This window comes from Vipera berus (genome assembly GCF_964194415.1).
Source record: "Vipera berus genome assembly, chromosome: 1".
Classification (NCBI taxonomy): Eukaryota; Metazoa; Chordata; class Lepidosauria; order Squamata; family Viperidae; genus Vipera; species Vipera berus.
The window spans coordinates 15,523,664-15,537,895 of record NC_138202.1 but is presented as its reverse complement, the minus strand read 5'-3'; the positions used below and the strand labels follow the sequence as shown (position 1 = coordinate 15,537,895).

Sequence of the window (14,232 nt, the reverse complement as noted above, 5' to 3'; positions counted from 1 at the left end):
TTTCCATCTTACTTGGCTAATTTGCTTTTTTTTTTCCTTTTCTTCTTCTTAACTTGTTCCAGAAATGTTGAAAATGGGTCCAACTCTTCAGCCTCGACCAGTGACCAGGCCAGACATCCGTTTGAGGTGAGTTCTTTATGCATAAAATCTCCATTCAGTAAAATGGGTATAAATACATTGATAGACAATTAAGAAAACCCACAAAAGTTTTACCCAGGATCTTTATGTCTTCCCCCTTTTCCTTTCAGAGAGGGGTGAGAGATTCCAGGGTCCAGTCCTAAGAGAGACCCTGCAGTTGGGAAAGGAATGGAGAGCATCTGTTAGGGTCAATGGATGGTTTTCTTTTTGTCTGCTGAGAAGTCAGTGCAGTGCCTACAATCCTCTTCAGTCAGACCACTGTTTCTCAGCCTTTTTCACTTTTGAGGTCTGTGCACTTCAGTTCCCAGCACTGCTGGCTGGGGAATTCTGGGAGTTGAAGTCTACACATCTTAAAACTTGCTAAGATTGGGAAACACTTGAATTAGACCAAGCCAAGCGTTCTCAGTTCCCTGGAGCCAGGCTGCTAGGCATAGTGAATCATCCATCCATTGTGGATTGAAAAGTTTTGTTCTTTCAACTCTGGTTCAGGATTTGCAGCAGAATTAGACAGGCTGGTGACTGTACACACCACTAGCTCCACGGACACCTCCCTTGGCACCCCAATCAGATCCCCTTTTTTTAAAATTTCAAGCGTAATGCAGGAAGCTCCTACAAAGAAGAAGCCTCTAGCATTATATTTATTTCTGTGCGTGCCTTTGGGCCTCACTGGCAGAAAATAGAAATAAGAGGATCCATTCCCGGGCTTTCAATACTTAGCTATGCAGAAGAAACAGGAAAAGGAAGTTAGGTTGCTAAGGAGAGTCCTAGAGAAGATGGCAGAGAGAAAAAAAAAATCATTGGTAAATATTTTGTGACCGGCAGTCATTTTGTAAATGGGCCACTGTCTTGCCATGGCAACCATTTGATGAGAGTGCCTGTGATTATGTTGCTTCCAAAATTCCAGAGGTGCCAGGGTGGCTTTCCAGAGCTAAGACTGAATGGCAGAAAAGCAGAAAGAGGCACCCGGATCAGACATTTGGAGTTTCAACTTCCATAAGCTTCAGACAGGATGAATAATGGTGAAGGGCTATGGGAGCTTTAATTCCACAGTGGGACGATGTCAGCTTACTTGTCCCCCATCACAGGCTGTGCTGGGCTTCTGGCCTGTCTCCGTAAGTCATCTTTCTCTATTCTAAGCAGTTTCCATTTTTTTTTCTGTCTGGCTCTTTCTTTCTCCTTTCTAGAATGTGGATCAGCCCCTCTTCACCCTCCCGCAGGGCTACGGCCAGTTTGCCTTTGGGATAATTGACGACAGTTTTGAGTTCCCAGCCTTTGGGTCCAACACACAAACAGAAGATAACCGCGATGCTGAGAACAGGCGGGAGAGGGAACATCAGTCTCGGCACCGATATGGAGCCAGGCAACCTCGGGCTCGTTTCACCACACGGCGGGCGGCTGGCAGACACGAGGGAGTCCCCACTCTAGAAGGGTGAGGACAGTTTGTCCAACTCTGATGGTCAAGTCCTAAGTGTCACTTCTTTGAATAGAGGTCCTTTAAAACCATGGAAGCGGATTCCTGGTTCATGTTGTCTGCTGATTCAATTTGGATGTAGGAGAACAGTAGTTTGGGGAGTGGGTGTGGGGGTCTGCCAAATTAGTTGGAACTGCACTGTCCACAAACTGGAAGGGCCACACCAGGTTGGAGATGAAAGATCCTGTGCAATTACAAGATTAAGTTGCACTTCTCCCAGAGTTGAAGAATTGGGCACTGCACATTTCTCCAGCCACCATTTGGAGGTCACTATAGCAGGAGTCTCCGACCTTGGCAACTTTAAGACTTACGGACTTCAACTCCCAGAATTCTTCAGCCAGCACGAGACTGAGGAATTCTGAGAGTTGGTCCACAAGTCTTAAAGTTGCCAAGGTTGGAGACCCCTGCACTACAGCATGGCCACTGCAGTTAAGAAGGCAGCCAGCAATGCTTAAGTGATAGAGCCCTATGTTAACTTCAGGGTGAGATTAGAAGAGGCAGTTTTGAACAATATGAGAAGGAAATGCTTTATCCAAGAGCAAGCTTATCCTCTATTGCTTTAGAAAGATCTGCACTTAAGAATAATAGAGTCATTCCGGGGTCCCCTTTGTAATAGCTGCAGCAGCACCATCCTTGATATCCACTAGCTTCTTTCCAGACCAGGTTGAAAACGAAAATAAGTGTGTTGAGAAGAAGACAGAATGGATGCTTTAAAGTTCAAGAGTCTTACGGGGCTTGTGTATCCCTTTTAAAATCCCAAAGTGTGTGTGTGGGGGGAAATCCAGGAGGTTGCAAAGGGTAACCATTTGGGGCCCAAACCAGTTGGTTTCGGACTTGACAGATGGAGTGATTGGAACTGTATACCAAGTCTTGGAAAATAAAACAGAAAGCAGTTTATAGATGAGTGTTTTGCTGACGCTCACCTGGCCAGAAAAAAAGGGACAAGTGTGAGCTGGGATGATTGAGAGAAACCTGGGACTAGGAGGAGGAGGGTGGTATGTTGGTTGGGTCAAGGACAACTCGGCTCGGCCATCTCCTCGCCAACAGCTCACTGCTGAGAGCTCACCAGCACCAAGTTGCTTCTGCCAACTCACCAGTGCCAAGTTGCCGCAGGACAACTCAGCACAGCCAACTTGTCACAGAGACAACTTGCGGCGGGTGGCTGGAAGGAGAGCTGGGTGAGTAAGTGGGTAGGCAGAGTGCAGAGCGGTGGCTGGGGGCTTCCCATTTTCACACACACACACACACACACACACACACACACACACACACACACACACACACAGACTGCCGCGGCCGCTGTTGCTCCTGAGCTCTGGTTTGAAGAGACCAAGGAAGGCAGCAGCAGCTGGAGGCGTCCCATTTTCACACACACCTCAGCGCCACTGCTGCCGAGCTCTAGGCAAAGAGGCCGGGGTCAGCAGCAGTGGGGAGTATGAAATTGGGATGCCCTCAGCCGCTGCATCTTCCCAGCCAGCCGCCGCTCTGCCCACCGTCACCACCACCATACCTGGCTTCTTCGGCATGGAGCTCAGCACAGCAGCAGTGGTGGGGCTGTGAAAATGGGATGCTCTTGGCTGCCGCACTCCCACCTGCGGCCGTCCCCGGTCTCTGTCCCGGAGCTCAGCAGCAGCCCCAGGGGATGTGAAAATAAGAAGACTCCGGCCGCCACCACTCTGGGGCTCTGTGCATCTGCCTGCCCGCCCACCTCTCCCTCTGGCTGCCCGCAGCGAATTGTCCCCATGGTGAGTTGGCCGTGTGAAGTTGTCCTGCCGTGTGACTTGGCAGCAGTGAGTTGGCAGAGGCAACTTGGTGCTGGTGAGCTGGCAGCAGTGTGCTGGCCACGCTGAGCTGACTGCACCTATTTGTCCCATTCTGATGTTAATTATACGGACAGTTTATTTTATTCCATTTAGTGTCGCCTAAGTTGAAGCAACTCTGCTGGCTCATGACACACCAAACAAACTAAACTAGAACAGAACAGAACAAAAATAACAAAACAAAACAGGATAGAAATCATAGAATTCATTCCCTAATAGTGCCCCTAGTACAGGTAGTTTTTGACTTACGACTGCTCAGTTAGCAACTGTTTGAGTTACGGCAGACCTAAAGAAAGGTATTATGAGGGCTGCGAAGTGGTATGTAAGGCTAAGTGCTATGGCTACAACCTGGATTTGAAGTTTCAACGACCAGCCCCTCTCCTCCTCCCCCCCCCCCCCTTGATCGCATGATTGCATTTGGGGTGCTGGACTACCAGCCTGTATCTGCAGCCATTTGCAGTGTCCTGCAGTCATGTGACCACCAGCTTTTGCCTTCAGTTTCCAGCAAAAAGCACCCATTGCAAACGATGGGTTTTGCTTAACGACAGTAGCATTTGTTTTAACGATTGCAGATTCGCTTAGCAACCATGGTGTTTTACTTAACACAGAAAACGTAATGTCAGATCAATCACATGATGACCCACTTATTGACCGGCACAATTTAAAACCATAATTCCAGTCTCAATTAGGGTGATACGTTGAGGATTACCAGTATTCTCTTAAAATTCTACATATGCCTCCCATCACCCAGAAATTGAGGAACCGTCAGCTCATTCAGCAATTCTCTTCTCCCCGCTCCAGAGTGCCTCAAGATTTTATTTATTTGTTTGTTTCTTTGTTTGTTTTCCTTTCGGCAGGATTATCCAGCAGCTGGTCAATGGAATTATAGCACCGACCACGATACCGAATCTTGGAGTGGGACCTTGGTGAGTCGGTCAGAGCGTGCTTTAGCTCAATGTATCTCGAGCTTAGCCAGTGCAAGAAGTATGGACTTCGACTCCCAAAATTCTGGCTGACTGGGGAATTCTGGGAGTTGGTCCACACGTCTTTTTTTTTAAAAAAAAAAGTGGAATTCTTAGGCTTATTCTAAGAATCCTCCAAAGTCAATAAACCTTGACCCTCTGCCTCATGGCAGCCAGCCTGTTCCGTTGAAGGCTTAACGTTTCCTCCTGTCCTTTCTCTGTTTTGATGCTTTCTATTTATAAAGGGGAGTCTTGCATTCAAATCCCATGGACTACGCTTGGGGCGCCAACGGCTTGGATGCCATTATTACTCAGGTACAGCTGGCTGTGTGTAGGGCACATCTCTTCCTTTGGAGGGGCAGGGAGGGCGGGGGCAGAACGGTGGCATACGGAGGGCTCAGAGCGTAGGATTCTCGCGTCTTCTTCTGTGGGCTCCCACTGAGATACAGCTTAATTCTAGGAGGCTCACGTTCCATCAACTAAAGCAGGGGTCGGCAACCTTGGCTCTTTTATGACTCGCGGACTTCAACTCCCAGAATTCCCGAGCCAGCTATGCTGGCTCGGGAATTCTGGGAGTTGAAGTCCGCGAGTCATAAAAGAGCCAAGGTTGCCGACCCCTGAACTAAAGGGAAACTCCATGTTAGGGAAGAATCCAGCTCAGGACTTGTAGTTAGAGGCCAACAGCAGAAGGAAGGCTGTAGCCTACAAATCCTCCTTAACCTGGTTTGTGCAGGTACTGGGGCTAAAACCAGGGAGGAAACGAGAGTGTTTACTAATGGGCCCAGCTTGGTCTGTGCAGCAAATGTATATAAAAACTACAACTATACCAGGGGTAGGCAACCTCGGCTCTTTTATGACTCATGGACTTCAACTCCCAGAATTCCTGAGTCAGCGTAGCTATGCTGACTCAGGAATTCTGGGAGTTGAAGTCCATGAGTCATAAAAGAGCCGAGGTTGCCTACCCCTGAACTATACAGTTATAAACATGACCAAGGTGAGACCCTTCCAAGTATGCATAGTTTTGGTTAATATTACTTACAGGTAGTCCTTGACTCAAAACCATTCATTTAAGTGACTGTTCGAAGTGATAGCGCTGGAAAAAAAAAAATGACCATTTTTCATACTTACGACCGTTGCAGCATCCCCGTGATCACGTGACCAAAATTCAGAGGCTTGGCAACCGGCATGTATTTATGACGGTTGCAGTGTCCCGGGGTCACGTGATCGCCTTTTGCGACCTTCTGACAAGCAAGTCAGTAGGGAAGGCAGGTTCATTTCACAGCCGTCTTACTAACTTGACAGCTGCAGTGATTCACTTGGCTGCGGCAAGGAAAGTGGTGTTAATGGGGCAAAAGTCACTTAACAACGGTCCCGCTTGGCCACAGAAATTTTGGGCTCAGTCGTGGTCGTAAGTCAAGGATTACCTGTATTAATAATTCTTATCATTTGGTTAATATATAAATAATTTGGCGGTAACTGTGTACATGTCTCCCATCAAACATCTGGAGTTAGAAAGCGGATGGGAACGGGAGGTTTTAAGAAAGGTTGGGGTTCTTGTTCTGAAAAATAGTTTAAAGCGGTGTTTCTCCGCAACTTTAAGACAGGTGGACTTCAACTCCCAGAATTCCCCAGCCAGCTATGTTGGCTGGAGAATTCTGGGAGTTGAAAGTCCATCTAGTTTAAAGGAGGCTGAAACTTGGGTTTTGTGGAGCAGCTCAGTGAAATGGATGCGCTTTTGAACGGGACAGCAGAAGCCTAGCCTGAAAATTGGAAGTGGTTGTGCTGATCAAGCAACCTTGTCCAGACTCATCTTGAGGAGTTCAGTTGGTTTTTTTGATCATAACTGAGCTTTTAAGTTTGTGACCTCTAGACTGGCTCCTAGCTGCTCTCGCCATTAACAGGAGGCTGCAAATTTAGCTGACTCTGGTTATCCTGGTACCCAGGCCTAACACACTGTGGGTGGTGGGGGTGTCGTTTTTAGACCTGGATTGCTACCCTGGGGTTCAAATGGGATGTTGAGATATTCTCCCCCCCCCCCCCCCAAATGGACAGGCAGGAGGAAGGACAGCCTGTAACAAGAATTAATTTTAACCCTGAACTTATTTCAGCAGGCTGACCTTCTCCAAGCTAGGAAGTTATGAAGGATTTGGCCTGGGTAATTCTTGGATTAGAGACTCCAGGGAATTCCAAGCTTGATTTACAGCCACAATCTGGCAGCAGCATTGGGACTGTTCACTCCTTCCTTTGTCACCCTTTTTTATTTTCTTTCAGCTCCTGAATCAATTTGAAAACACAGGCCCACCTCCTGCAGACAAGGAGAAGATTCAGGCCCTTCCAACCATTCATATAACAGAGGAACATGTCGGTAAGAGCTTACTCATTTTTCTGCCTCTCTTTCCCCCCTCCCCTCGTCCTCCCCCCATACATTCAGAAAGACCTGAATCCTCTAATCAGAGGTTTCATTTGAATAGCGTTATTATTATTTTTTAACAGATTCTGCTGTCTTATTGTAAGTTTTTGTTGGCCAGCTTTCCTCCCGCTCCTTTGCCCCTCGGTTTATTCTCTGGTTCAGGGTTGGCGGCTTTAATTCCTTTCCGTGGTTGCTAACCAGAGACAGGCAAGATTTCTTAGGCTCAGCCTAGATTAACTTGGAACCGATCTCAAGCTGGTTCCTAAAACTTCAGAAAATTATGGCTTTTGTTTGTTGCCAAGGACCTACAAAACAGAATCGCCTTTCATTCTCTTTAATCCTCTCCTATTCACATGGAATGGGGACATATTTCTCAAGCTGAGCCTTGCTTGTTTGACTACCGTGCTGTATTGTGTTCAGCACACGAAGCTGAAAGATCGAAGAAGACCGGCGTGTCGGCCGTCTGAGAAGAGTAGAACCGTAAATACCTTCAGCCACCCAGTCAGTAGGTTGAGAGCAAGGCAGGGGCAGTTCTTGACTTGCAACCATTTAGTTACAACGGCACTGAAAAAAAGTGACTTACGACTGTTTTTTTGCACTTAACAACCGTTGCAACTTCCCCATGGTCACGTGATCAAAATTCAGACACTTGGCAACTGGCATGTACTTGCGCCGGTTGCAGTGTCCCGGGGTCACGTGATCCCCTTCGGCAACCTTCTGACAAGCAAAGTCAACGGGGAAGCCGGATTCACTAAAGAACCGTGTTGCTCACTTAACAGCTGCAGGGATTCACTTAACAACTGCAGCAAGAAAGCTCATAAAATGGGCTAAGCTCACTTTAATTTAATTTAATTGGATTTATATACCGCCCTTTCCCGAAGGACTCAGGGCGGTTTACAGGGTAATTTAAAACAAGAAATACAAAAGTTAAAAACAATTAAAAATAATTAAAACAGTCCCTGAAAAAAGTAAAAAAACCCAATTAAAATTAAAATTAAAATTCTCAGCCTGGGCCAGAGAGCTCGAAGAGCCAGGTCTTCCAGTCCCGGCGGAATGAACGGAGGTCGGGAGCAGTCCTAAGCTTCATGGGCAGCTGGTTCCAGAGGGCAGGCGCACCCACTGAGAAGGCCCTCCCCCTGGGTGTTACCCGGCGGCAATCTTTTACCGGCGGCACCCTGAGAAGACCCTCCCTGTGGGAGCGCACTGGACGAAGGGAACTTGATGCTGGCAGCAGGTGTTCCCTCAAATATCCCGGACCCAAGCCATTTAGGGCTTTATAGGTCATCACCAGCACCTTGAATCTCACCCAGAGGGCAACCGGAAGCCAATGCAGCTCGCGGAGTAGAGGTGTTACATGGGAGTATCGGGAAACCCCCATCACAACTCGCGGGGCCGCATTCTGCACCAGCTGAAGCCTCCGAGTGGTCCTCAAGGGCAGCCCCATGTAGAGAGCGTTGCAGTAGTCTAAACGGGAGGTCACGAGCGCATGAGTGACTGTGTGTAGGCCATCTCGGTCCAGATAGGGTCGCAACTGGCGCACCAGGTGAACCTGGGCAAAAGCCCCCCTGGTCACGGCTCGAGCCGGGAGTCAAGGAGGACGCCCAAGTTGCGAGCCCTATCAACGGGGGGTAACACCTCACCCCCCATCGTTAAAGGTGGAATGGTCTGGTTAACCCGAGATGCCGATATGCACAGCCACTCAGTCTTGGCAGGATTGAGACGAAGCCTGTTTCTCCCCATCCAGACCTGGACCGCCTCCAGGCAACGGGACATCACGGCGAGGGCATCGCTGGGTTGGTTCGGGGTGGAAAGAAAAAGTTGGGTATCATCAGCGTACTGATGATACCCCACCCCGAAACCACGAATGATCTCACCCAGCAGCTTCATGTAGATGTTGAACAGGAGGGGCGAGAGAACCGACCCCTGAGGAACTCCACAAACAAGAGGCCTCGGGGTGGATCTCTGCCTTCCCGTCAACACCGACTGTGAGCGGCCCAGGAGATAGGAGGAGAACCACCGTAAAACGGTGCCTCCCACTCCCAACCCCCTGAGATGCTGCAGTAGGATACCATGGTCGATGGTATCAAAAGCCGCTGAGAGATCTAATAGGACTAGGACAGAGGAACAACCCCTGTCCCGAGCCCGCCAGAGATCATTCACCAGCGCGACCAATGCCGTCTCCGTGCTGTGTCTGGGCCTGAAACCCGATTGGTACGGGTCCAGATAATCAGTTTCCTCCAGGAACAGAGGAAGCTGATGCGCCACCACACTCTCAACAACCTTCGCCAAAAAGCGAAGGTTGGAGACTGGATGATAATTATTTAAAACAGCCGGGTCCAGGGCAGGCTTTTTGAGGAGGGGTCTCATCACCGCCTCCTTCAAGGCAGCGGGGAAGATACCCTCCTTCAAAGAAGCAGTTATTACTGCCTGGAACCAGCCTCGTGTCTCCTCCCGGGCCGCATAAACCAGCCAGGAGGGGCACGGATCCAACAAACAGGTGGTGGAGCTCAGCCTCCTCATGATCCTGTCCACATCATCAGGGGAAACAGGAAACAACTGTCTTGATTAGCAGTGGAAATTTGGGGCTCAGTTGTGGGACGCGGTGGCTCAGTGGGTTAGGACGCTGAGCTTGTCGATCAGATGGTCGGCAGTTTGGCGGGTCAAATCCCGAGTGCCGCGTAACAGAGTGAGCGCCTGTTACTTGTCCAAGCTTCTGCCAACCTAGCAGTTCGAAAGCACGTAAAAATGCAAGTAGAAAAATAGGGACCACTACGGTGGGAAGGTAACAGCGTTCCGTGCGCCTTTGGCGTCTAGTCATACCGGCCACATGACCACGGAGACGTCCTCTCAGACCTAGTTCTTTTTTCTCTTCTCTCCCCCCCCCCCCAAATTGTAGTTTCGGGGCTGGAATGTCCTGTCTGCAAGGAAGATTATGAAGTTGGCGAGAGCGTGCGACAATTACCCTGCAATCACCTCTTCCATGATGGCTGCATAGTCCCGTGGCTGGAACAGGTTAGTTGCCAGGTGAAGTCTTGCGGGAGCTGAGCAGAGCATCCCGTGTCCGCCACTGCTGCTTTTGGGAGGCCAGAGATGGTCCATCGGGGCCCCCCCAAGGGAAGCCTCGTTTTTGTCGGCCTCCTATGATTTGGACACTTGTTAATAGTGATGGAAAATAATTGAAATTGAACGGGGGAGGACATTTAAGAGAAGGTTTGCTAGCAAAGGGGGTGATGGTCTGTGGCTTGTATGCTGTCTTCCTGCCTCATCCTTGTGTCAATGATTGACACAAGATCGTTCGTTTTCAGCGGAACAGTTGTTTTGCTTTAAACAGAACTAAGAGGGAGGAATATGCCTCTGATTTTGAATGTTTTAAAAAGCTTTTCCAAGTGCGCAAGCCTTCCTAAAGTGAGGCTTCTGCTAGATTCCCTGTTTCCTCAGACGCCTAACGCTTCCTTTCTGTGATCATCAGCTTTTGGCTGCTGGGACATTGCTTGTTCCTGCAATAAACCACACTTTTTTTCTTCTTTTTTTTTTAGCGGAAACCCTGTCTAGAAATCAATACAGAGCCCTTGAAAATCATTTTTAAAACCCAATAATTCCCAAAGCTTTTAATTGAAAAGTCAGTCTCAAGGCCAGGCATTAACAGCTTTACAGCATGCTAGATAAATCGTCTTAGTTAAGTCCATTTAAAACAGATGAGTTTTTGATAAATCTTTTTGAAGATCAGGATTTGAGGAGGACGGATCCTTTGGAATGGAGTTACACTAGAATTAGTGTCGAATTAGAAATAGGGAGTTAGAGACTATTTCATCAAACTCAATAATAGTGTAGTTGTTTTCCCTACAGATGGCTGTTTAGCCTCCATTAAATACCCCCAGCAAAAAGTTCACAGTTTCTAGAGGCTGTACTTCTGTTGTCAGTTTTGCTTTGTGGGGCTTGTGGTTCACTAATCTCAGTCTGTAGTTGTATAATAAACCAAACAATTTTTTCCTTTGATTGCACTGCCAGTTGCACAGGACAGCCCAGGTTCCCACACAACTTGGGAAAAGACACAAGTTGTGTTGTTGTTTTTTAAAGAATTGCAGGCAGGGACCTCATTTGCTCCTGCGGATGTTCTGAAGCACATCTGCCTTTGGAGTGTTGCCTTGCCCTTTCAAGCCCATTTTCTTAATTTTTATTAAATGTGCTTTCCTTTGATTTTTCCTTCCCAGGAATACCATCTGCATAGGCCCTGTTCATTTCCAGCATCTTAGCTTTTCCCTCTCCATCACCCTGACCCTTGACAATGCCAAGGGTCTTCTAACTTTTTTTTTCTCCCCCAAAATTCTTAATTGTTGAAGGATCCATTCCAGGTAGATTCTGACTTAATGTCAAGTTCCCACCAATGGAAATACAGTGGTAACTCGGTACTCAGCTCTTGGGGGGGGGGGAGTATTAAAAAGGACGAGTCCTAAACAAACTACATGATTTACCATGTGACCCTTTGTTTCAGCCAGGAAGGACTTTCTGTATGTCCCTTTTCCTATGTCACTAACCCCCTCCCCCCCCCAGCATGGCCAACTTCCTGCCCTCCCTCTGTGGCCATCTCCCTCCTTTTGCAGTGAACTTAACTGGAGTTTAACAGGGGTTTTATTTTATTCAAGGACTAAATTTAATTATTTTAATTGTTCTTAACTTTTGTAATTTGTATTGTTATTTTAAATTCCTTGTGAACCGCCCTGAGTCCTACGGGAGAAGGGCAGTATATAAGTCCAATAAACATAAACATAAACTTCCCAGCGTGGCCAACTTCCTGTCTGTTCTCCACAGCCGTCCCTCTCTTCCTGTAGCTGTGTATCAAGTACTAAACAAATGCCAAGTACTGGGACCACATTTTCACATCAAAATGTGCTGAGTACCAAATTCGCTGAGTTTTGAAGCATTCGAGTACCGAAGTACCACTGTACTCTGTGTGGCGTGTTTGATAAAAGGGACACTGCAGTGCAATGTATTAGAATTAATTCCAGAGGTGGGCAGAGGCAGGAAGACAGCGTTCGTCTGAAGCTCATTCCAGGTGTTGCCAACGTGGGCTGTGTTTGCTCTTAAGAGACCCCTTTCTCACTTTAGAGTAGTTTTTGACTTAACGGCCACAGTAGGACTCGGAGAATTCGTAATTCAGCGGTGCTGTGGTTAAGTAAGGTACCAGATGACCACAGCTAATTTTACAATCTTTGCTGCGGTCATTAAGCAGATCCCTGCAGTTCAGCAAGACATCACACGACTGCAATGGCAACCTCTCTTGCCAGTTTCCCCGTTGAATTGCTAGTCGGAAGTTGGCTGGTAAGGTTGCAAAAGGTAATCACGTGACCATGGGGGAATGCTTTAACCGTTGTAAGTGCGAGGACCAGCTGTAAGTCCATCTTTTTAGCACGGTTGCAATTCACCAAAACGAATGGTCGTAAGTGGAGGACTGCCCGTATTTAAGCACCAAGACGTGGGCCAAATACCTGTTTTCATTTCTAACATTTTCTCTCTCTCTCTCTCTCTCTCTCTCTCTCTCTCTCTCTCTCTCTCTCTCTCTCTCTCTCTCCCCCTCTCCCTCTCCCTCTCCCTCTCTCTCTCCCTCTCCCTCTCCCTCTCCCTCTCCCTCTCCCTCTCCCTCTCTCTCTCTCTCTCTCTCTCTCTCTCTTTCTTTTTTGTCTCCACCCGCTTCCCCAGCATGACACCTGCCCAGTGTGTCGGAAAAGTTTAAGTGGGCAGAACACGGCTACAAACCCACCTGGACTCTCCGCAATGAATTTTGCTTCCTCCTCGTCATCTTCCTCCTCCTCCTCCTCCTCCAGTTCACCAAGTAACGAAAACGCCGCAAACAACTCATGAATCTTTAAAAACAAGCAAAAAAAAATGTCGCCACTCTCATGCTCTTTTTCTAATGTCATAAGCCCTTCCTTGTTTCTCTCCCCCAACCACCAGGGGGGGAAATCTGTGGGGTGGGGAACGTCCAGTACAGAGCCGTGGGGAGGGCTGGGAATGGGAATCTCCACACACTCCCCACAACCATCATAACTTCAGGACCCTTCTTGACTTCACGCTCTCTTCCCTCCTGCCCCCCACCCACCCAGCCCGGTGTTTGGTGTTCAATCTTGCATTCTCCCAAGGGACAATGTGGGTGTGTGTGGGGGGGAAACCTCTTCTCTAAACTGCTGCTGTGCGGACTCTTAAAACCGGCCCGACCTCGCTGTGTGACGAGCGGCAGAGAGTCGGAACGAGAACAAGCACTGGATTTAAGGGAAATCGGAGTTCCGAAGGGGCGTTCTAAAATGGATTGTCTATCCCTTTCTCTCTCTTATTTTTTTTTTAATATAATTTTGACAAATGTTTTTTTTTTTCCCCCTGCCCTTTTTGCCCCACTTCCTGTCCCGCTCTCGGCTCTCTTTAAGAACTGATGACACCAGCCCTTTGAAAGTAGAAATGCAATAGGGATCCTTCTTCCCTTCCCTTCTTTCCCTCTGGATTTTCTGCTGCTGGAGGAGCTCGTGAGCCTCTTTCCTTAGGCACCAGCAACAAAAAGTAGGGGGAGGAGGAAGAACAGGAGTGGGGAGCGAATTTAACAATCAGAGCCACTTCCTGACTCTGCACAATTTCTCCCTCTCCCCCCCCCCCCCGCCACCCTCCCCTGATACTAACACCGCCCTTTTTGACAAGTCGATACCGAGAAAGGGGTTTTTATAATTTTAAATTATTACTGCTGTTAAATAAATGGACATTTCAGCTCTAGCCTGTGATGCATCTGGGTTTGTGCCTTCAGGAGAAGATGAGATGAAGCAAAAGGCGCTTGTGTGATGGAATAGCTCAAAAAATAAAAATAAATAAGAGGGTGGGAAAAACCTAGGAAGTAACTAGGGTTGTGGACTAAACTAAGATGTCGCAAGAAATCTTGGAAGAAGTGGGCAGTAGCCAATTCACTTGCTTGTTCTTTCTGAGAAATCAGCATTTTCGTGTCTGTGAAGCCCTGGGCTTGTCCTTCACCCAGAGGGGTCTTTTTTTAACATCTGCAAATGTGGGGTCCTGTCTTTCAAGGGTTGGCGGTTTTACCCAGGTTTTGCCCTTCCGTCTGAAGCCCGCCCTTATTCTGTACAGGTGGTCCCCGACCTACAACCCCAATTGAATCCAATTTTTTGTTGTTGTTAAGCAAGACAGTTGTTAAATGAGCTTTGCCCCATTTTACGACCTTTCTCACCACTGTTGCTGATGTGAATCACTGCAGTTAAATTAGTAACATGGTTGTTAAGTGAACCCGGATTCCCCATTGATTTTGCTTGTCAGAAGGTTGCAAAAGATGATTGCCCGACACTGCGACCGTCAGAAATGTGAGCCAGTTGCCAGGCATCTGAATTTTGATCACGTGGCTATGAGAGACAGTCCTAAGTTACTTTTTTTTCAGCGCCGTTG

The 14,232-nt window shown here is 47.9% G+C and overlaps 1 protein-coding gene across 1 annotated transcript in view; it reads left to right on the top strand.

Annotated features, from left to right (window-relative positions):
* The window catches only part of RNF126 (ring finger protein 126), a 30,614-nt gene extending 17,057 nt beyond the window's left edge, over positions 1-13,557 (top strand). The window contains exons 5-11 of the mRNA XM_081333372.1: positions 63-126; positions 1,323-1,567; positions 4,287-4,355; positions 4,637-4,706; positions 6,663-6,756; positions 9,698-9,813; positions 12,499-13,557. Coding sequence (XP_081189498.1) covers positions 63-126; positions 1,323-1,567; positions 4,287-4,355; positions 4,637-4,706; positions 6,663-6,756; positions 9,698-9,813; positions 12,499-12,660 — 820 coding nt within the window. The 3' untranslated portion in view covers positions 12,661-13,557. The remainder of the gene's footprint in view (positions 1-62; positions 127-1,322; positions 1,568-4,286; positions 4,356-4,636; positions 4,707-6,662; positions 6,757-9,697; positions 9,814-12,498) is intronic.
* The last annotated feature ends 675 nt before the right edge of the window (positions 13,558-14,232 follow it).